The 24,839-nt window shown below is 36.6% G+C and overlaps 1 protein-coding gene across 2 annotated transcripts; it reads left to right on the top strand.

The window, feature by feature from the left end:
• The first annotated feature begins 370 nt into the window (after positions 1 to 370).
• On the top strand, positions 371 to 24,557 carry fbxl5 (F-box and leucine-rich repeat protein 5). 2 transcript variants are annotated; one of them, XM_082145880.1, is made up of 11 exons: positions 371 to 526; positions 3,772 to 3,987; positions 6,704 to 6,799; positions 8,046 to 8,244; positions 11,810 to 11,986; positions 14,363 to 14,488; positions 14,705 to 14,853; positions 16,647 to 16,729; positions 16,969 to 17,676; positions 20,197 to 20,345; positions 23,331 to 24,557. In XM_082145880.1, exons 1-11 carry the CDS (start codon positions 443 to 445, stop codon positions 23,405 to 23,407), a joined length of 2,064 nt encoding a protein of 687 aa, XP_082002006.1. In that variant the 5' UTR covers positions 371 to 442; the 3' UTR covers positions 23,408 to 24,557. The 2 variants fall into 2 exon arrangements, with proteins under 2 accessions (XP_082002006.1, XP_082002005.1); XM_082145879.1 differs by having other exon boundaries at positions 20,197 to 24,557.
• Positions 24,558 to 24,839: the final 282 nt, after the last annotated feature.

Genomic DNA, 24,839 nt, shown 5'->3' with positions numbered 1-24,839 from the left:
AAATGGTGTATCAATTCATTCCGTTATATCTTTCATAACATAGTTGAGAATCATCTTTATACAAATTTTGGTTAAAAAAAATCCTGAAACCCCAAAATGTAGTGGTGATAGAAAAAAAAAAATCCCATTGTTTTTGCCTATACATATAATTTCATGTCATTTTTATTTTTTAAACAACTGAGTCCTGGCGTCCACTACAGATGACGTAGCATAACATATGAATAAAATATTATTTTTGAAAAATATTTTTTTTTTTTACCATTTGTTGTTTATGCTCTAAACAATGTGATGACATGAAAAAAAAAACTAAATTCAAAAAACTTTTTTTTTCTTCTGGGTCTCAGGAGGTTAAATGACTGGTTCATCCCTCGAGGAGTGTTTTCCCGGCGAGGATCTGGCCTCCCCCGCAGTGTTGAGTCCCGGAGCCGCTGATGGAGTCGCGATGGCTCCTTTCCCCGACGAGGTGGATGTTTTTACCGGGCCACACTGGCGCATGAAGCAGCTGGTGGAGCTCTACAGCGAGAAGGTTCGTGTCAGACCTGTTTTAGCTCTCATTTCACCAGTTAAAGTGGTTTTAAGCGGTCCGACGATGTGTTTGTTTGAGGAGAGCTAACGTTAGTGTTAGCCAAACGGCTAATAGACAGAGAACAGAGTTTATTATGAACATCTGATAACGATCTGATCTCAGATCAGCACAGATACGCTATCTTTATCTATATATGTTGTTAAGATTTTAACCCATTGTGAGCATGTGAGCTTATAGCCGGAGTATGAGAGGTTAATGTCAATGACTGATCTCAGATCTGTACGAAAACAGACTTTATTAAATGTAATATAAACACAATAATAAGCCGATGTTGCATTTATTGTGAATGTCTGATCACAGTCTGATCTCAGATATGTAAAAACACTCTATTTTAATTGAATAATACTTGCATCTACTACTACTAATAATAATAAACATGCAGACACCACGTGAGATGTGGAAATATGCTGCGTCTGATTAAAAACAATAATTCTTTTGATTTTTGTTGTATATTGATTTCCTAACACAACATCCTAACCCTTGTAATCTGTGTTAAACATCCACACAGATGTGAATTACACCACATTCAGTGCATCTGATCTATAATCAGATCATTTCTAGATTGAAACACACTTTATACGCTTCGCTGATGGGTGTATTTGACTTTAAACTCATTCATAAACATCTGAAATTGAGATCTGAGGTGTTAAAGTGAGATGGTTTATTAGTCTGACTCAGTCAGATTACTGTAATTTATTCTGAACAGGTTTGCATGGAGATTATGAAGATTTTAATACTTTCAGTGGGTGTGTGTAGCTTCAGTTCAGCCCATGTTCAGCCAAGTCACACACAATGCTTATGTAAGACACAACTGTGTGTGTGTGTGTGTCAGTAGTTTGTTGTGTTTCGTGCATCTACACACTCATCTGAACTCGTTTAACATTTGACACACATCCAGCGTTATATAACACTAATGCTATGAGTTTTTAAAGGCCGACGCGTGTTTTCAATCTTTCAGATATGATCATCTTTGTGCGAGGGACCGCCATCCTAAAATTTTAAAGCCAGGCTATATTTATATGCATTAAGACGTAATTTATACTGGGAAAATGAATGTTATAATTATGTGTTAAATAGTATTTGTTAAATATTTAGTTTCAAATGGTACGTTATTCTTTTTATTTATTTCCCAGTTCACTATAGTACTAACTGCACTGCTATGTATTATTTATTTAAATAGTTTTTTATTTTGTGTTAATTTTAATAATTTGTTTATTTTTATCAATTTATTTTATTAGTTAGTTAGATCTTATTTTATTATAATTTATTTAAATAATCATAATTTATTTTAATTCTTTATTTTTATCCATGGACCTCAGTTTGAAAACCTCTGATCTAGAAAGGACTATGACCAATATTTTATTAATCGTTCAATTTATTGATGCCATTTGAATCGTACATGAAATCTGTCATATTCTCCGAATCAAAATATTATCTGATTTATAGGCCTGACCAGTGTTATTTTAGTGGCATTGAATATACTATTATAGCTTTTGATAATATTTTGTTTTATATTTTCTGTTTTTATTTTAATTTGAGTTAAAGTTTTAGTAATTTTGTGTGTTTGTCATTTTTATTATTTTTATTATTATTTTAAATGTCTGCATTGTTTTTTATTAAGTTTAGTTTGAGTTATTTTAGTACTTCAACTTCAACTAATCATAAATGAGAAAAGTGGCTTTGGCAACTAGCTGAAATATACGCAAAACTTTCGGGAGAGAACGCAGAACTTTCGGGAGAGAACGCAGAACTTTCGGGAGAGAACGCAGAACTTTCGGGAGAAAACGCAGAACTTTCGGGGAACGAACGCAGAACTTTCGGGAGAGAACGCAGAACTTTCGGGAGAGAACGCAGAACTTTCGTGAGCTTTTGGGAGAGAACGCGGAACTTTGGGGAGAGAACGCGAAACTTTCGTGAGAGAACGCAGAACTTTTGGGAACTTTGGGGAGAGAACGCAAAACTTTCAGGAGAGAATGCAAAACTTTGGGGAGAGAACGCAGAACTTTTGGGAACTTTGGGGAGAGAACGCAAAACTTTCGGGAGAGAATGCAGAACTTTTGGGAACTTTCGGGAGAGAACGCAAAACTTTCAGGAGAGAACGCAAAACTTTCGGGAGAGAACGCAGAACTTTTGGGAACTTTGGGGAGAGAACGCAAAACTTTCGGGAGAGAATGCAGAACTTTTGGGAACTTTTGTGAGAGAACGCAAAACTTTTGGGAACTTTCGGGAGAGAACGCAAAACTTTTGGGAACTTACGGGAGAGAACGCAAAACTTACGGGAGAGAACGCAGAACTTTCGGGAGAGAACGCAGAACTTTCGGGAGAGAACGCAGAACTTTCGGGAGAGAACGCAGAACTTTCGGGGAACGAACGCGGAACTTTTGGGAGAGAACGCGGAACTTTTGGGAGAGAACGCGGAACTTTGGGGAGAGAACGCGAAACTTTCGTGAGAGAACGCAGAACTTTTGGGAACTTTGGGGAGAGAACGCAAAACTTTCAGGAGAGAACGCAAAACTTTGGGGAGAGAACGCAAAACTTTCGGGAGAGAATGCAGAACTTTTGGGAACTTTTGTGAGAACGCAGAACTTTTGGGAACTTTCGGGAGAGAACGCAAAACTTTCAGGTGAGAACGCAAAACTTTCGGGAGAGAACGCAGAACTTTTGGGAACTTTGGGGAGAGAACGCAAAACTTTCGGGAGAGAATGCAGAACTTTTGGGAACTTTTGTGAGAGAACGCAAAACTTTTGGGAACTTTCGGGAGAGAACGCAAAACTTTTGGGAACTTTCGGGAGAGAACGCAAAACTTTTGGGAACTTTCGGGAGAGAACGCAAAACTTTTGGGAGAGAACGCAGAACTTTCTCAAGCCAACGCCAAAGTTTTGAAATATATTTCTCCTCCCATACCATATTTTTTCCACCATCATGTTCCTTTCGAGGAAAATATATTATTAATATTTTTTATATATATTTTTTATTTTTATTTTACTTCAGTCAATGTTTTTTTTTAATTTTATTTTTTGTTTTTTTTTACCATGATAACCTTGGGCCTGACTGATATATCGCTCTGATAGAGATATATACTCTTTTATATTTAACTGATTTAGTTTCTTGTTTTACATTCATGCATCAGTAACTCTTCAGTCCTGGATGTTTCATTGCTTGTTTCGTGTGTTTTCCCAACACAGCTTTCCAAGACGAACTTCTCCAACAACAGGGATTTCCGCTCCTTTCTGCAGTCGCTCCTCGCCACCTTTAAGGAGTTCAAGATGCACGAGCAGATCGAGAACAAATGCATCATCGAACTTCTGCAGGAACGCAGTCAGATGGTCTATCATGTTCACGCCGACAACAAGCTCTCCGAGATGCTGTCGCTGTTTGAGAAGGGGCTGCGCAGCGTCAAGGTGTGTGTGTGTGTGTGTGTGTGTGTGTGTGTGTGTGTGTGTGTGTGTGTGTGTGTGTCAGAGGTCTTATGTTTGATTGCTGCAGCAGAAATTACACACTCTTCGCATGTTGGTCAAAAAATGACAGATAATTTTAATTTAAATTTTTTTTTTATTATTTTTTTTTATTAAATTAATGTACCATATTTTAGTTCGATAATGTTTTTTATTTAATATTTAGTATTTTTAGGGGATTTTATGGTACTACATTATATTTACACTGTATTTATAATCCATTTATTCACTTTTTGATCATAGACCTGAAAATTACATTTCCAACTTCAACTGTCATAAATCTTGAGTGCTTTAGAGCGACAGACTGAAGTTTGATCTCTTTTCAAAGACGACACTCGGCAGATTATTGCTGAAGTGAAAAAAGTTTTAAAAAGTGAACTTAAAAAAACGAACAGAATTTTATGTTTTTTGTAATGAAAAATGTGCAAAAATACTATTTGAAATTTTTACATGAAATAAATGTTCAAAATCACGTTTTACTCTAAAACTGCTAGAAAATCAAAACAAGCTGTGTTTAAAATTTGAGGTTGATATCTCAGAAAATGATCTTTCAGTGTTCAGTGTTCGGCTGCAGTACCAAACGCTTCCACTACAGGAAACTCGTCTCATTCATTTCCAACACGCTCATTTTTGACCGTGAGGAGCACAAGTGTGACTCTTATTTTCAGGGCCATTTAACCTGTTCGAATCATGTCCATGTTTTTGTGTGTGTGTGTGTGTGTGTGTGTGTTCACACAGCGAGTGCCAAAACCTTTACCAAGTTTCGTACCATTCCGATAAAGTAAAAAAAAAAAAAAAAAAAATTCAAAAATGACTGCTTCCCACGTAACACACAAGAGACTGAACGTGATTCAACACACTGATGTTTGGCACGTTCACACTCGTCTTGTGAAACGGAACACTGTTAATCACTGATGATGTCATGGACACTCGTGGTCAGACCGAGTGACCGTCAGCCGTGACGTGACAGAGACCAGACAAAACATGTGTTATATGACTCTGTTTACGTATTTTAACAAATCCTCTATTCAATCATCCAAACAGGCTTTTATCTTAAAAAATAGACAAGGTCCATTTTGACGTGTCAGTCCAGACTTGCCAAATATTGGGGAATTTTCCACTTGATTATTTACAGGGCGTTGGGAAATCCTGCTCTGAGTTCCTGTCCGGAAAATGGAAAGAATGAAGTTGATCTTGAGTTTATAATAACTTAATTAATTCTCATGCTGACGAAAACAGTTCATCTGTTATTTTACAGCGTTATTGAACCGTTTCGAGAGAGACGCAGAGTCGCATGTCCTGTTAGCTTAGCTTGTCAAACCTCACACCTATTTTAGTTTTGCACAATATACAATAAAAAGCATGGAAATGCAAATTCATATTACAGTGCAATTAAAAAATAAAATAATATATATATATATATATACATCCATATACAGAAATGTAAATGACTACATCAAACCTATTTTAGTATCATTGAGATACTATTATAATTTTTATTAATATTTGGATTTTTTCCAGCTTCATTTGAATTTTAGTTAAAACTAGTCATGTTTTTGATATTTTTTTTGTTGATGTGTTTTTTTTATACATTTTTATTTTTTCATTTTAGTACATTAAGTAACATTAATAAAAAGAAATGTATTATAAATAATAAATTGTATATAAATTTTTTTATTTCAGTTAACGTTCATTTTATTTTAAATAATGAATTTTTTTATGGTTTTAGTTAACAATAATAACCCTGCATCAAACTAATAAAAAAAAAACAGTATAATCATAACAAATATAAAAAACCAGAGGTAAATAGCATGCAAATGTGTGTGTAATATGTATTCATGCATATATGCGTGCATATGTGTATACATTTATGAATATTTATGAACTGTATGTAGAGAAGATATTGATATAAACACCAGGGAAAAACAGTATAAAATACATATAATCTATGAAGAAAAACAGTTACAAAGCAACAATGAAATGGTCTTTTAAGCATCTTTGATGTTACAGAAGAACATTTTAATTAAGCTGAGTGTCTGAATCATCTGTCAGTCGCAGCACAGACTCGTTTGTTGTGGCTTTTGTAGTCTCGTAATCGTGACACAGCATAATGATCTGCAGCGGAAACGCCTTGTGCCGGGTGTCAGGAGAAATGTGCTGAGCAAACTGACTCATTAAGAAATCAATAGTCCTTTTTAAAGACGCCTTATTACGCCCTTTCACAAAGTCTTGATGTTGTGCTCTACTAGAACAGGTTTTCCTGCTTGAATGTTGATTATTCTCCTCATATTCTCCATTGTTGCGGCTCCTCTCTTCCCAGTCTGTCAGTAACGCTCTGTTTACTTCCTGTCTCTATGAAGCCCCTCCTTCTGAAAAGCACACTGTGCTCTGATTGGTCGGCTGGAGCAGTGTGTTGTGATTGGTCGACTGGTACCATAACCACCAGTTTAACACACTACTGACTAACTTAACCAGGCCCCGCCCCTTTATTCTGCGTATGAATTATTATAATGAGGAATATTGTGACGTGTTCATTCCCGGAAGAAACTCAAGACTACAATGGAGGCGTTTCAGGGAGTTCAGAAACAGACACTCATATAGAGAAGAACTCACTTTTTCATGCTCAAACATGTCATTTTTCACCGTGATGATGTTGTTTCAGAGCGAGTACGAGCAGCTGAATTACGCGCAGCAGCTGAAGGAGAGGCTGGAGGCGTTCACTCAGGATTTCCTTCCTCATATGAAAGAGGAAGAGGAGGTGAGACTCATTTTTAACAAGTAATGGGCGACGATTAATCGCCATTAATCACATCCAAAATAAAAGTTTGTGTTTACATAATATACGTGTGTGTACTGTGTATAATTATTTTGTATATATAAATACACATGCATGTGTATATTTAAGAGAAATGCTATTTATACATAATATATTTATTTATAATATAAACTGTGTGTGTGTGTGTATATATATATATATATATATATATATATATATATATATATATATATATATATATATGTGCGCGCATATGTGTGTATTTATATATACAAAATAATTATACACAGTACACACACACTATGTAAACAAACTTTTATTTTGGATGCGATTAATCGTTGAAGCACTATTTTTAACATTCAGCATCTTTTCATTAATTTTAGCATTTACAGACTCACACATTTTTCAATAAGATCAAAGACGCATCAGGTTTAATGACGTCCTTTGATTTATTTTTATTTTATAAAGTATATCCTAAGTTTTATTTAATAATCCAACCTTTCAATAAATATTACATTTTGTTAGAAATATATTAGTCGTGTTTGTGTATATTATTCTTATTTTTTATTTATTTTTATAAACACCGTACCATCCAAAAGTTTGGGGTCTGTAATTAATTAATTAATTTATTTTCATTTTTGAAGTCTTCTGCTCACGAAGGCTGCATTTATTTGATTAAAAATACATTAAAATTGTGAAATATTATTAAAATTGAAAACAGCGGTTTTCTATGTGAATGTATAGTAAAGTGTAATTTTTTCCTGTGATCAAAGCTGAATTTTCAGCAAATAAAACCTTTAAATATAAAGAAATTGAATTTTGCAATGGCAGCCTGGGTTCTCCCAAGGTTTTTTTTCTCCATTAGGTCACCTGATGGAGTTTTAGGACACCATTAGGTCACTTGATGGAGTTTTTCGGTTCCTTGCCACTGTTGCCTTTGGCTTGCTCAGTTGGGGATATTTTGGGGATATTTAATTTTATCAATCAATAAATTCCTCTTGAAACAAACTTTGTTGTATTATTTAAATTTAATACTGTGAAGCTGCTTTGATACAATCTGTATTGTGAAAAGCGCTATACAAATAAACTTGACTTGACTTGACTTGACATTCCTGCAGATCCATAATGCAGAATTTAAAGTGCATTATTTTAACCTTAAATTTGCATTCGTCCCATCAGATGTGTGGTCTCTCTCTGTGTATGTCTGATGTGTTGTGCGTGTTCTCAGGTGTATCAGCCCATGCTGATGGAGTACTTCACGTACGAGGAGCTGAAGGCCATCAAGCGTCAGGTGATGCTGCAACACTGCAATAATCCGTCCTGGAGCTCCGCCGCCGCCGACGTGCTGAAGGGCCTGAACCTCTGGAGTCAAGCTGAGGAGCTGCACAAGGCCTTCAAATACTCAGACCACGAGAAGACCGAAGACGGTGAGTCTCTAATCAATTTTTATGATTAATCGAGTACTCAGATAATTTATCAGGTGAATAATAGCATTTAGGTGTTCAAGTAATCGGTCGATTATTTTGACGATTAATCGAGTACTCAGATAATTTAACAAGTGAACAATGGCCTTTTGGTGTTCAAGTAATCGGACTATTATTTTGACGATTAATCAAGTACTCAGATAATTTAACAAGTGAACAATAGCCTTTGGTGATCAAGTAATCTATTAATCGAGTACTCAGATAATTTAACAAGTGAATAAATAGCCTTTAGGTGTTCAAGTAATTGGATGATTATTTTGACGATTAATTGAGTACTCAGATAATTTAACAAGTGAACAATAGCCTGGAAACTAGGCTTGTTACGATAGTCGGTGTTACCGGTGTTACACGGTGTTCAGTCACAACACCGGTTTCATCACTTTCATCAGCGCAGTGAAATTCAGCGACCTATGTGGCGTTTCCTGATGGATCGAGGATGTTCGTTTACTTCATTTTATACGTGCAATTCACACGAGCTCTAAGCGCATGCGAGACTGCTGCGAGTAGTCAAACTTTATTAATGAAACAAAATCAGAGGGAATAATTTCTTTAATGTATTTTTTATTTTATTTTAATTTATTTTTTTACCATTTTATACTTTCATAGTTTTCAGTTACGTGACTGGTGCGGAGACCTGGAGTGTTTTTTTATTTAGTTTTATTCATATTTTGATTTTGAATTAGTTTTATTTTTAAACTTTCGGATTCAACCCATGTTTTCAAGCAGTGAAAAATAGAGGACACTGACAACGCGCTGACAGACAGGACCGAGCATGTATTTAATATGAAACAAAGTCTCAACTTTCAAATTTGGTCAGTCAAAGAAAATTAAACAATAAATAGGCCTACCGTTCTGTGGCTCTTTAATGTGTCGTGCTCGTGACAGATTGCCTCAGTTAAAGCCAAGTTCAAATCCACCGACGTTAATCTACTAACTCTCCTGACTGCTTTGTCGGACAAAAATAGTGGATTTTTATTGACATGTCAATCAAACTCCCTGCGAAGGATGAATTGACGCTAATTTAAGCACCAGCTTTTTAAAGGCGATGTAAAAGAAACACACACAAAAACGCCCCCCCCAGTGAAACCGATATTACCGGTGTTGTCACAAGTCGATTAACCGGTGGGAGAATATTATCACCGTCACATCTCTACTGGAAACCCGAACAAGCAGCACATGCAGAGAGTGAGTTTTTGTAGAGTTGAGGGTTGAGTTGAGTAGAGTTTGGGAGAAGCACGGAAGTAAAGAATAAAGATTAAAAAAAAAACAGAAAGTATGAAAACATAATGTATAAAAGATTCTGTAGTCTTCCTTTGGAAATATTATTATATGATAAACACTTAATTATTAGTCTTCACAGCAATAAAGTAAATCATATGGGCCTGTTTTATTTAAATTATTATAATTATTTCAATCTTTATATTTGATAAATTTGTATTATTATATTATATATGACTTCATGTAAAATTGCTTATTATACTATCAGTATTACTATTATTTATAGTCATATTTAACATTTTGGGTCAATCTGTGCAGCCCTTCAAACAAGCACAGCAAATTTAATTAGTTTTGAACGAATTTATTTTTATTAATTAATTTTATATTTTACAGTATGTTTGTGTGTGTGTGTGTGTGTATATATATATATATATATATATATATATATATATATATATATATATATATATATATATATATATATATATATATAATATAATCCAAAAAAAAAAAATATATATAGATATACATTTAATATAATAATATAATCAAAAATATATATATATATATTAAATATAATATAATATATGTAGGATTTATAATTTATTTTATTTAGTTCTCTTTTTTTATTCAGTTGAATTATATTTAAAGTTTTCAGTAAATGCAGAAATTAAGACAGCCATAAATATAAGTGGTGTATTTTTCACAGTTATACAGTTTAATAATTTTGTTTTGGTATTATTATTGTTATTGTTATTTTTCTTAAATACTCATTTTTATTTTACATAGAAATATCACAATAGTAATAGTATACACACCCAAAAAGGACAATAATTATTATTATTTTTTGGCCTGTCAGTAACACAGATAACACATGACAGTACGTATGTGTAGCTATGCTATCATCATTCACTGCCTGTTTGTTTGTTTTTTATTTAATTAAATTTTTTCTTCTCTTTCTCTAATATTTTTTTTTTTTTTTTTTTTTTTTCTTCTTTCTAATTAATTAATTAATTTAATGTAGTTTTATATACCCTTTTATTTAATTATACTGTGACAGACAAGACCAGGGGACAGAGAAAACAAGAGAGAGAAAAAAGACAATAGTAATAGTATACACACCCAAAAAGGGACAATATTAACATGCTATATAAAAATATCTGTTGAGTATATTGAGCTAAAACTTCACACACACACCCTGAGGACATCAGAGACTTGTTTTACATCCTGTGAAAAGGGCATTACACCACTCCTTAAGCAAAGAGAGTATAGAAGGCAAGAGCTGCTCTAGTAACAGCCACTAGGTGGCGCGTCGGTAGCGCCGCCGCCATTTTGGAGTGAAAATGCCAACTGGGCAACAGCACAGATACACAGATACACAGAATGACAACGAAAGAGAACGCAAAATGAAGTCATCAGTAACTTTTATGACGCCTACAGCCTCTGTCTTATAGCCTATGTGTTTATGTTATCAGTTGTGGAATCCAACCGTTCAGTAGGTCATTTTTTAGCCTACTTTATTGAGTATTTCCATTTTGTGCAACTTTACACATTTACTATTACTATTATTAGTTACTATTACTCCACTAGGTCTGAAATATAAATTGTACGTTTAAATTCCCTGGATCTTACAGAATATGATGCGTCGCTGTGTCTATTATCCCATAATTAGCTTCTTTTTTCTTTTCTTTTTTACATAGTCTTGCTTTAACGGACTGTTTATTCTCACTGATATAATAAGACACTGCAAACACAGTTGACGGTCTAGCTGTTCATTCCTGTTATTTATTATCCAACATTTCTCATTTTTCTGATGCATGTTCTTTAATTTAATTTAATTTCATATGTTGGTATTAAGTGTTTATAAGGCCAATACTTGAACTTCAAAGAATTCCAACCCAAACTGACATGATTTATAGTGAGTTTTGTGTTGTCATCATTCAGCCTACTTATTATTATAATTTTTTTAAACAAAGCAGCTGATATTGCCATAGCGACAGCGAGAAGCTAGTGGACTGCCGAGTCGCTTTCACCCTAAAATGGCGGAAGCGAAGTGTTTTCAGTTACGTCATCTTTAGCAGATGACCTTTGACCTCTTAGGCCAGGCATTGCCGTGTTACTCTTGCACTGGATTTCTCAACCTCCTTCCGCATTGAAGTCTGATGCAAACCTGAAGTTTCCCTTGAGTTGAGTGTAAACCATGTGACCCTGTGAGCGTGCTGCCGCCTCAGGTCTCAGATCAGATGTTCAGATGTCATGTGTCAGTGGTTGGATGTGTTGTGTCTCTCAGAGCGGGGCAGCGAGCGCGCCTCCATCTCGGCTCTGCCTCAGGAACTGCTCCTCAAGGTGTTCCGCTTCCTGGGTCCGGCGGATCTGTGTCGCTGTGGGCAGGTGTGCAACATCTGGGCTCAGGTGTCCAAGACCGGCTCGCTGTGGAGACACCTGTACCCCGTACGCTGGGCCAGAGGTGCGTCAACACACACTCAACACACACATGTGTGAAGATACACACTGCAAAACATGCTGTTCTTACGCAGGGTTTCTGTCCAAATATCAAACATTTCTTAAATCAAGATACATTTACTAGATGAGTAAAATGATATAATATATTATGTCCTGTTTTCTGTGGAAATAAATAAAAATGAAGTGAGTTTTTGCTTAAAACAAGCAAAATGATCTGCCAATAGAGTCAGAAAAATAATGTTGTTTCTGTTTGAATTAAGATTATTTTTCTGACCCCATTGGCAGATCATTTTGCTTGTTTTAAGCAAAAACTCACTTCATTTTTATTTATTTCCACAGAAAACAGGACATAATATCTTATATCATTTTACTCATCTAGTAAATGTATCTTGATTTAAGAAATGTTTGATATTTGGACTGGAAACAAGACAAAAATACTAAGAAAAGCATGTTTTGCAGTGAATCTAAGTCATCAATTAGATAATGAAATGAAATGAGTGAAGAAATGAAACCAAACAGCTTGTAATCACTGTTGTCTTCGCGTACATGATGGAATATCATACATCTCGAACGTTAATTTGGCAAAAACGACATGTAACCAAACTCAAGGTTATTCTGGCTAGCCGTGTGTTCCTCATAGCCGGACTATATGTGACCCTGGACCAGCAGTCACATGGGTCAATTCTTTTAAATTGACTCAAGTGTCAAAAATAGTGTAAAAGATTATTACAATGTAAAACAGCTTTTTTCTATGTGAATATTCACTACCAGTCAAAAGTTTGGGATCGGTAAGATTTTTCATGTTTTTAAGAGTCTCTTCTGCTCACCAAGGCTGGATTTATTAGATTACAAATCACAAAAAAAATCATTATTTTAGTTTTTTATTATGACAATTTAAAAAAAGTCTATTTTAATATAGTTTAAAGTGTAATGTATTCCTGTGATCAAAGCTGAATTTTCAGCATCATTACTCCAGTCTTCAGTGTCACATGATCCTTCACAAATCATTCATTTCTGATAAATAAATAGATAGTGTGAGCTTTGAGTTCGTGTGTCTTTATCGCCCCCTCGTGACCAAACATCAGCTGAGGCGTGTTTATTACTTTAAGATGAAAAATATTTTCCCTTTAGTATATTAATGTGCACTAATGATTGAGCATTAAAGGCACGTAGAAAATTTTATTTCATGGTGTCTTTTAAAAAGATTTTAAATTTAATTAAATAATATATTTATATTGAAATATCAAATAAATATTATTACAGTATGAGTGTTAGTGTTACTTAATTATAAAATATTAAATAAAAAAGAAAGTGTTTTTTATTTTATAATTAAGTAACTTTAATTAAAAAACAATAATAGCTAATTATTTTTATTTTAAAAACTTTATTAAAAAAATGATATACTACATAGCAAATATTTTATACATTTTGATTTCAATTTTATTAATAATTTTAATAAAAAACAGTAATATACTGCATTATTCAAATGATTTAGCATTTTTATACTATAACACTTTCATTACAAACTGTAGTCTACTGCATTAGTGAATTATTTTTTAGAATTATAAAACTTATTATTTTCAGAATTTTTTATTAAATTATTTTTTTATATTTTAAAACTAATTTCAAACCGCATTAGTGAATAATTTATTTTGTTTTTCAGAATTAATTATAAAACTTTCATTACAAGCAGTAGTACTACATTAGCGAATTATTTGTATTTTTTTATATTATAAAACTAATTTCAAACATCATTAGTGAATCATTTTTTTATAATTTTTTTTTTAGTTTTTTAGAATTAATTATAAAACTTTAATGTAAAACAGTAGTCTACTGCATTAGTGAATTATTTTTTAAATATTTTTACAATTAATTCTAAAACTTTAATTAAAAAACATTATGCTATAGTGAATTGTTTTTATAATTTTTTTTATATTACAAAACTTTTATTAAAAATAGTACTGTGTTAGTGAATTATATTTTACATATTTTTATGATCATAAAACTTAAATTATATACTAAATTAGTGTATACTTAATGTACTTAATATGTTTTTTTATAATTATAAAACTTGGGTCAAAAATGTTGATATCCTGCATTTTATATTTTTAGTTTTTAATTATTTTTATTAATTATTTAAATTGTAATTAAAAACTGCATTACTTCAACGTGTTTAATGCATTTATATTTTTTGTCTTTAATTATTTAATAATTTTTATTAATTAATGAAATTGAAAATTAAAAAGTGTTATTATTAATTTTGAATGTAGTTTTAATGGAGAAAATGAAGATCGAAGTATGTTGCATTGTGGGATACAGCGTCTCACAGTGTATATGCTGCCTGTAGGTCACCTGTGATTGGTTGTTATGGTGTTTGTAGGGGACTATTACTGTGGTCCTCCGGGCGAGCTGGACCTGGAGCCGGATGATGATTGGGTGAAGAGTCTCCAAGACGAGGGACGAGCCTATCAGGAGTGGGACGAGGACGCAGACGTCGACGAATCAGGTGAGCCTTCACTTAGAACTACATTTCCCATGATCCCGCGGACATTCTTACTCAACCCAATCTTTTGAGCAGTACTGTTTAATTAGGGCTGGGAATTTTTTTTTTCTGATTAATCGTTTTAAAATAAAAAATAGTTTAATATACAGGTTTAATTTCTTTTTATTAATGAAGCACCTTTAAGCGTATGTTCACTGTTGTGGTTTCTGCTGTGTTCAGAGGAGGCGTGTGAAGGGTCTCCAGCCATTAATGCGGTTCAGAGAGAGAAGACTCTTCTCGACGGGATGATCCAGAAGCTTCTGCCTGTCGTCGGCTCGTCCGTTCGTTCGCTCAGCCTGGCCTACAGCTCCACCGTCTCCAGCAAGATGGTGCGTTACTCAGATCATGTGATCAACAAACACTCACACATGACCAAACTGAGCACTGAAGAGCAGTCGCTCAAGATCGGGATTCAGTGACTCGCTCATAAAGACTTCACTTTATTCATTACTGGATGAATCGGTGTTTTTGAACAAATCTCTTGAATGAATGATTCATTGACTCACTCATAAAGACTTCAGTGGCCCTGTCCCAAATGGCGCACTTCATGCGGACTTTCGGTCTCGTGGACTTGAATTGCGCGTGCTCGCTGAGTCTACGAGTCCGTAGGCCGTCCCATTCAGCATTTTACCGCTCTGAAGTGTGCTCAGCAGCGCCCCCTTTGTACCCTTGAAGCGGTCTTCCACGAAGCCCGCATAGATGCAGGCTCCACGCACTTTAACTACCCAGGAATCCTTGCGAAAGGCCAATCAGACAACAGATGGGAGGAGATTTCACTCACGGATAATTGTTGACATGGCTGTGAAGAAAATATTACTGTTTTTATGACCTAAATGTACATTTTACCAGTTGTTACCTACAGTTTATACAAACATTATGGTCATCGACCAGTGGTTGATGTCTCAAACATAATAATAGCGTGTTTAATAATACGATCGCATTATGATTCATTAAATAAATAGAACCGAATGGCAGGGCTTTACTGAGTCATATGTAAACATAGTATGAATATTGAAACCTGTAAATTGAAAAAAATATGTTTAAATTATGTTTTAAAATTGTAATCTTAGTTCAAATGGAACATTATGTATTATTATGTACAACTGTATAGGCCTACATCATTTAAATAAGCATGATTTATCTATTGTCTAATGCCCAGGTGATATGCATAATATCAAAATATAGAACTGTAAAATTAGGCTGTGTAGTGGACATGCAGATAAGACGTCGGAGCGCAAAAATGTGATTTCTCCTGTCCAACAACAACCAGACCGTTATTTCCGGCATGCCGATCGAGTCTGTCCCAAAAATACCTCTCAATGCGCCCTCGTGGACTCGCGCCAAGGGCCCTATAGGTCTGCACTACATGACGTCACCAAAGTGTGGACTCTGAGGAAGTCCACAAGTCCGGAGTGTGCCATTTGGGACAGGGCCACTTGTTTCATTACTGGATGAATCAGTGTTTTTGAGCAAATCTTTTGAATGAATGATTCATTGACTCACTCATAAATACTTCACTTGATTCATTACTGGATGAATCAGTGTTTTTGAACAAATCTCTTGAATGAATGATTCATTGACTCACTCATAAATACTTCACTTGATTCATTACTGGATGAATCGGTGTTTTTGAACAAATCTCTTGAATGAATGATTCATTGACTCACTCATAAATACTTCACTTGATTCATTACTGTATGAATCAGTGTTTTTGAACAAATCTTTTGAATGAATGATTCATTGACTCACTCATAACGACTTCACTTGTTTCATTACTGGATGAATCTCTTGAATGAATGATTCAATGACAAACACATGTTTTAACAGTCACTTGTCTCCACCTACTGGTGTAATGGTGTAATGATACACACATGGTGTAATGATGTAATGTAATGATCACATGGGTGTTTGAATTGAGATTGCGATCTTAATCGTGCAGCTCTAATATGTCTATGAAATCTAATTAATAAGTTATTTGACTATTAACCATATTTAATTGGTCTATCCTGCTTTTAAACTCATTATTTTTTATTATTATTATAACATTGAATTAATAGATGTTTTTAAACTTATCTGGGAACAATGAAATAATATAATATATAATAATATTTTCTCCTTCCAGGTGCGACAGATCCTCAGTTTTTGCCCAAACCTGACTCACCTGGACCTCACGCAGACTGACGTCTCTGACTCCGCCTTTCACAGGTTGGCTCTTCTTCTGATTGGTTGTTCAAAATGTTTGGCATTGACTGCTCATATCGGCGTGTGTGTATTTGATATACTGTAATGTTGATTTGTGGAGCCCACTTGTTTCATTACTGGATGAATCAGTGTTTTTGAACGAATCTCTTGAATGAATGATTCAGTGAGTCACTCATAAAGTCTTGGCATGTTGATTTTGTGGATCCCATGAATATCTCAGTTACTCTGTTGTGTTTTTCCAGCTGGGCGGAGTTGGGGGTGTGTCATACTCTAGAGCACCTGGATCTGTCAGGCTGCGACAAAATCACCGACCGCACGCTGAAGATTCTCTCACTGGGATTGGGCGACTTAATGGCGTCCAATCCGGATCGCAGAGCCAAACTGCTGAAAGCCCCGCCCTCTCCCATCAAACTACAAGACGAGCACTCTCTTCAGCCAATAGGACGTAGCTGCCAGGATCTCATATTCAAGCGGAGACCTGGTGGGCGTGGCTCAGGCTGTGGCCCCGCCCACGTGTGGGTTCTTGAACCGGTGAAACTAGCCGACATCGAGGACGCAGCCGACTGGAGCAAACCAGGGGGCGTGTCTACACAGGGAAGTGGGCGTGGCCACATTTTCGAGGGAGGCGTCGGCTCATGCTGTTGTAGGAGGAGCCGGAGGCGGAGCTTCAGGACTGGTATAAGCTCCTCCCCCTGGCAGTATGGCTCAATGGGTGACGCCCACTGTGGTCACTCCACCTGTTGCACATCAGATGTGTCGCTCTGGACTGTGAGAGAAACGCACTGTGACCTCCAGGCCACAGGGGGCAGTGTTGATTTTCGGACTAAATGCTCATTTGAGGGCGAATCTTGCCCTGATCGTAACAGCAGGACTGACCAATTAGGAGCCTTTCGAACACTCCGGTTCCTCAGCCTTTCTGGATGCTATCAGATCACGGATCTCGGCCTGAGGTACACAACAAACTCCGCCGTGATATAATAGGGGCTTTCGCACCGGAGGATCCTCTTCATACTTCCTAGAACTATTGGCGGAAGTTCCCGGATTTTGGCGTGTTCGCACCGCAGGAACTAGGAACGCTTTTAGTTCTAGGAACTCCTTTTGGAGGAGCTGATTTACTCCTCCTTCAGAGTCGGGTCTAAACCAGCGCTATAGGAGCTACAGTGATGTTAGTGTTCGCTGATTGGCCGAACGCACGTAAAACACCAGCACACGTCATTTAACAAAAGCAGTGTAAACACAGATTATAGCCTATATATTTACTCAGACACTCACTTTACGAACATGTAAAACAGTGATAGATGGACCTCTCAACCTTTACACTGAGGAGAAACTCCCGCGCAACTTTGAGGAGACCAAGAGAAACATGATTGTGTTTCTGCTCAGCAACACTGTAGAGACCTGCGCGGGACACAATTTTCAGTCCCGCTCCCGCCCGCTCCCGCAGTGTTCAGTCCCGCTCCCGCAAAGATTTGTCATTTTCAGTCCCGCTCCCGCCCGCTCCCGCAGTGTTCAGTCCCGCTCCCGCCCGCTCCCGCAAAGATTTGTCATTTTCAGTCCCGCTCCCGCCCGCTCCCGCAGTGTTCAGTCCCGCTCCCGCCCGCTCCCGCAAAGATTTGTCATTTTTAGTCCCGCTCCCGCCCGCATCTGTGATATTATGTCCCGCTCCCGCCCGCAAATGCCCGCAAGACGGCAGGCAGGATGTATATTCACTTTCTGTCTCACGATAGGTCTTGGAAAAAAATACGATTTGTGTCCGTTGTATGTTAACACCTTTTAGCATTTATCGCAGCAGGCAAAAGGTAGTTGATTCCCCTCTCCATCATGCACAACCGAAAAAGACTGCCAAATGTCTGATTTGAGGTTTCGTGATATTTTTTTTTGTAGTAAATGTGCCTTTCTTTAGAGTAGTGCTTACATCTGAAGCGCTTAGGCTTATATCTGAAGCACTAGAGGTGCTCTTTTCCTCGTCCATGCTGTCTATTTTGAACTTGAAGCTTTCGAATTCGAACACGGAGCAGCGGGAAGGAATTGTCTCTAAACAAGTGTGCGTGAGATTAGGCCCCGCCCTACCCCAAACGACAACATCCAAGTTTAGGCTGCTTAAAACGTTTTTATTGCTGCCAAACAGAATCTCCCTCACAACTACAAATTATGTACGCTACTTTAATCATTTATATATTTTACTTTACACTCATATTTCATTTGCGGGAGTGCAGCGTATCATCCCCCCCGCCCGCACCAGCAAGTGCACCTTCATCATCCCGCCCGCTCCCGCAATGACCTTTCAAAATTTGTCCCGCTCCGCTCTGTTTTGCGTCGGGTCCCGCGGGTCCCGCGGGACTCCCGCGGGAGTGCAGGTCTCTACACTGGACATCAACCTCACGCCATGTAAGGGATAATGTAGTGCGAGGCGGTCGTTATAGCGAACACACCCCCGACAGGCTGATCACGACCCCGACGCGAAGCGGAGCTTCAATCCTGAAGGAGTTGTGTTCGCTATAACAACCGCCTCGCTATATATTATCCCGCTTATTACATGGCTACCTACCAAATAAATCAATAATTTGACACAAAATATTGATTTAAAAACGATTGTATTGCTTCCGCTAAAGGAAATAGTCCGTCCCGTCTCTACGGTTAGAATCCTGCGTCCATAGCAACGCTCTGTTTATCATGGCAACGGTGTGTTATACTTCACCGCGTCTGTTATCAAGAAATAACACACCGCATTATACATCAGAATTCAACCAAGCCATGTAAGAAACGCTAATAACTCTTCATCACGGTCTACTTTCTGTGTATAACAGTTCTATATAATAACGTATCAGACAGGACTGTTAGACAGATCGTAAACTAATGAACATGGAGAATACGAGCACTGGGATTCTCAGCGCCGTCAAAGTAAAAGTCCCAACAGCAAGCGAGTTCCTACTGGCGCTGCGAATGCAACCAGGAAAATGTTCCTATGGGAACCATTAGTTCTCGGGGAAACACCCTGGTGGCCACACTGCAAAACATGCTTTTCTTACTTAGTATTTGATCCAAATATCTGCAAAATGATCTGCCAATGGGGTCAGAAAAATAATCTTAATTCAAACAGAAACAACATAATTTTTCTGACTCTATTCACAGATCATTTTGCTTGTTTTAAGCATCAACTCACTTCATTTTGATGAATTCCCCCGGAAAACAGGACATAATATCTTATATCATTTTACTCCTCTAGTAAATGCATCTTGATTTAAGAATGTTTTGATATTTGGACTGGAAACAAGACAGAAACACTGAGTAAGAAGAGCATGTTTTGCAGTGTAGTTCCTACAACGAAAGCCCCTGATGAGTTCAGCTTTTTATTTTTTCCTGATTTGTCTAATTTCATTGTTTGTTTAGTTGTTGTTGTTTTTTACAAATTGTGATCCCTCAGTAAAATGTCATGCTTCAGTATTAGTGTGTGTGTGTGTGTGTGTCAGGTGTCTGTCTCAGTGTGGAGGACTCCCTCTACTGGAGCATCTGAACCTGTCGGGGTGTCTGCTCATCACGGGGGCGGGGCTTCAGGAGCTGGTGTCTGCATGCCCCGCCCTCAACACACAGCACTTCTACTACTGCGATAACATTAACGGTAACACACCATCACACACTCACACTGCTGAGAATCATGATGAACACGTGATTTATCTGATCCATATGAACACACAACTTATCGGAATCCTTAATTAACATCTTTAATTAATGAATAACTCACTAACGAGCACATAACGAATCTCTGAATATGACATCTCAGAATTTCCAAGACTGGGTTCCTGAGTTGATGCAAAGTTATTCATCATAATAATAATAATAAATAGTTCTATCTTTTGATTTGTTTTAATAAAAAAATTTTTATTTTGTTTTTACATTTTTTATTATTTAATATAATAATTGATATATATGAATGAATATTAAATATCTCCATGTTCTGTTATATCAGAATTACCCAGACTGGGTTTCCTGAGTTGATAAAAAGTTATTAATAATCGATCGTTCTATATTTCGATTGGTTTTGAAAATATATATAAATTCATATTGTTTTTTTTTTAAATTACTCATTTTGATTTTACATTTTTATTATTTTATTATTAAATGTAAAAAAATAATTTGTAAAATATAATAACACTTACTAAAATAACATGAAATATATCGTTCACCTGCATGTCATGTGACCATTAACTGACGTCAGAGCAGTTTTATTTATTTCTTTTTTTACTATTATAGTTTTATTAATATTTGAAGGTTTGTCGTTTTTGTATCAGTTATTAATTTGTAGTTGTTTTATTACATCCTTATACTAAATGAAAATGAAAAATGTTGCCTCGGCAACTAGCTAATTTTTTATATATACTTTATTATATTTCAGTTCATGATTATTTTATGTGGGATAATTTATTCCTTCATCCGAGAACTTTGTGAAAATGTTCGTTGTGAAAATCTTTTAGCTCAAATGTGTTCGGCTGAAAGTGTCTGTGACATGATATGATATGAGATATGACATGAGATGATATGAGAGCGTCTGCTAAATGTAAATTACTGTAATGCCCACAATTCCACATGGTCCAAACCCAAGTATGACATCATCTTGGTAAGTAAAGGGTGGGTTTGTTACGAAGCCTGTTTTTATCTGACATACAAATGTAAAATAGCTCATAATAGTTAATCTTGTTTACGTGAATCATGTTTCAGTCCATATACTGCAGAACATGCTGTTCTTACTCTGTGTTCCTGTCTTGTTTCCAGTCAAAATATCAAACATTTCTTAAATCAAGATGCATTTACTAGATGAGTAAAATGACATTAGATATTAAGTCTTGTTTTCTGGGGGAATAAATCAAAATGAAGTGAGTCTTTGCTTAAAAAGCGAAATGATCTGCCAATGGGGAGAAAAATGTTGTTTCTGTTCGATTAAGATTATTTTTCTGACCCCACTGGCAGATCATTTTGCTTTTTAAGCAAAGACAAAGGCCCTTTCACACCGGACGCGTAACGAAAAAGCGAATAGTTCGCATCAACACATTCACATCAACCTCCTCAACGGTGAGTATCTGTTGCTGTCTTTACAGAAACCCTGACACCGTGTGCTAACTACACACACCGCGCGATAAAAGCCTCTTCTCCATGCTAATCAGAGTGTGTGTCCTAACCAGCCGCGACACGCGACGACTCTATTTTAGAAACGGTTTCTATTTTTCTGCGACGTCGCGCTGGAACAACAAACACAAAGTGTGTCGATGATAATCTCAGGTCCTGTTTATGTGCTTTATTTAATGTTAAAAGCGTGTCATGTGACTCTGTGACGATAATAGTGTTAGCTTTCTATCCCAAATGTAGTTTAGCCTGCTAGCCTACACAGCACAGGACTATACAATGACTAAAACTATCACACAACATACTCACAGTTGTGATAACCGAGTTGGTTGGCAATGCTACGCCACACATCGTCTTTCAAATCGTTGTCCTTGTAGTCTGTGATTGGCTGAAGCCTTTTCTGTCGCCGCAAAAGTTAAAAAAAAATCAGCATCAAAGCGAAAAAAAATAGTTTTTTCGCCACGGCACATTCGCGTTCGGTGTGTAAAGCTGCGTTCACACTACAAGAGACTTTGTCGCTGCATGTCGCCGGTGGCTGGCGATGAGGTCGCTAGTGGGCGTTCCCAATACTGGTTGCCTTGTAATGTTTATGAATAACATCCAATGACAGCGAATCAGTTTTCTTGCCGCTAAAAACAAACATTCTGGTGGGAAAATATTAAATATTTAGACTCGTAAAGCATGCAAGTTGAACGAGTACCTGGGTCTCACAACTCCGAAAATATCAGATCAAAATTGAAAATAGGCGCTATCTGTATAAACAAACCACATATTTGAGCTTTAAACAACTACATTCTCGACTGAAAAACTCTTATAACTACATTTCATGACACAATAACAGTAGTATTTTAGATTTAAAAAAATACTCCTCCATCTTTCTGTGGATGGGGCGAGGGGCTGAGCGGAGGAGGATGATGACGCGCGCTCCAGGCTCCACTCCTATTGGCTGTCGCTCGCGAAAGTTGCTCTTCATTTGCATAAAGTTAAACATTTCTCAACTTTGTCGTGTCGCCAGACACGCCCCATCCAGTCGCCAACGGTCGCGACCGCGCGTGTCGCCGGAAGTCGCCCACTCTCCATTGAAATGAATGGTATCGTGTCGCTTTCTCGCGTGTAGTGTGAACGGGGCTTAAGCGCTCATCACACACACAGCTGATCACAACATAAAACCATTGCGCAAATTATTCGTGTGTCAAAATCGCGTCCAGTGTGAAAGGGCCTTAATTCCCCCATAATATCTTATGTCATTATCTAATAAATGCATCTTGATTTAAGAAATGTTTGATATTTGGACTGGAAACAAGACAGAAACACTGAGTAAGAAAGCATGTTTTGCAGTGTGTTTGTACTGGGAAACATCAGTTGAACACCATTGCTTTAGTATAGTTGTAGATTTACACTTAGTTTTTCTCAGTTTAATAGTAAATCTCCTGTAAATGTCATTGTTTAGTGTGTTTGTAAGTGGTTTCCGTCTCTGGTTCTGCAGGTCCTCATGCAGACACAGCCAGTGGATGCCAGAATCTGCAGTGTGGTTTCAGGGCTTGCTGTCGATCCGGAGAATGATGCTCTTTTCTCCGTATATATCCCCGTTAACCCCCCCTTCCATCTCTCTCTCTCTCTCCTCGTGTCCCTCTCTCATCCCTCATCATCCACGCGCACTTTAAGCGGGAAAGTGCTTCAAGATGCTCTTCGACGCAGTTTGCTTTCACTAAAAATCAAATAAAGTGGAATTCAGCTTTGTAAACCAATCCCTGAAAGGTGTTGTGAAGGAACTAAATGATGTATATTTGTACATAATTCACAGGACGCTCTTTAATTGGAAACTTTAAGATGTTACTTTAACATCGTGTGGGTTGTGTTTTTGTTTTGAGGATTTCGACCCCAGGCACATCTCGAGCTTCACACTGCGAAACATGTCTTGTTTCCAGTCCAAATATCAAACATTTCTTATATCAAGATGCATTTACTAAAGTAGTAAATGACATAAGAGATTAAGTCCTGTTTTCTGGGGAAATACTTTTTTTTTACGTTTTTGCTTAAAACGAGCAAAATTATCAGAAAAATAATATTGTTTCTGATTGAATTAAGATAATTTTTCTGACCCCATTAGCAGATAATTTTGCTCTTTTTTTTTTTAAACATCAACTCACTTAATTTTGATTAATTCCCCCACAAAACAGGACATAATATCTTATGCCATTTCACTCCTCTAGTAAATGCATCTTGATTTAAGAGTTTGTTGATATTTGTACTGGAAACAAGACAGACATAAGTAAGCATGTTTTGCAGTGTGACGCCTCCATCTCCGTCTCATGAACCATTACTTTGGGTAAGATGTTTTAATCACCTGCGCAAAATAGGAAAAATGCAATTCACGAGCTTGTTGAGTTGTGGTTTGTCAACTAAATCAGCAGGTGTTTTGGAAAACAGTAAGTTAGTAACCAGAAGCTTGTATTAGTTGCGTTCATCTCTAGGTTTTATAACCTAACGCCAGATAGATCCCTCTAGCTTCACTGAACGAGACTTCACCTGTGGTTTAAAGATCTGGAAACCATGTCAGAGCGTTATCCAGGAATTCACACTTTGGTTGAAAGGGCTTGTGAACTATAAGAAGTCCTGGGTATATATTACACTTGTTAATTTTCCAGAGTTTTTAGATGCTGCATGATCTGTTTCTTTTGCGTAGCTGACCATTAAAAGCACCTTGACTGAACGTTTGTCTGTGTTGGAAGTCTTCATTGAGCATATGGTGACCAGGCGTCCATAAAAGTGTCCATGTGACTTATATATTTCAAGTCATATACTCCTGAGACCCAGAAAAAAGAAAAAAAATCTTCATGTCATCACATTGTTTAGAGCATAAAAAAACAAATGGTAAAAAAAAACATTTTTGAAAAATAATATTTTATTCATACGTTATGCTATGTGCTCTGTAGTGGACACCAGGACTCAGTTGTTTTAAAAATAAAATGACATGAAATTATATGTATAGGCA

The sequence above is a fragment of the Leuciscus leuciscus genome, assembly GCF_965113295.1.
Source record: "Leuciscus leuciscus genome assembly, chromosome: 18".
Lineage (NCBI taxonomy): Eukaryota > Metazoa > Chordata > Actinopteri > Cypriniformes > Leuciscidae > Leuciscus > Leuciscus leuciscus.
This window is presented reverse-complemented; position numbering and strand designations above follow the sequence as displayed.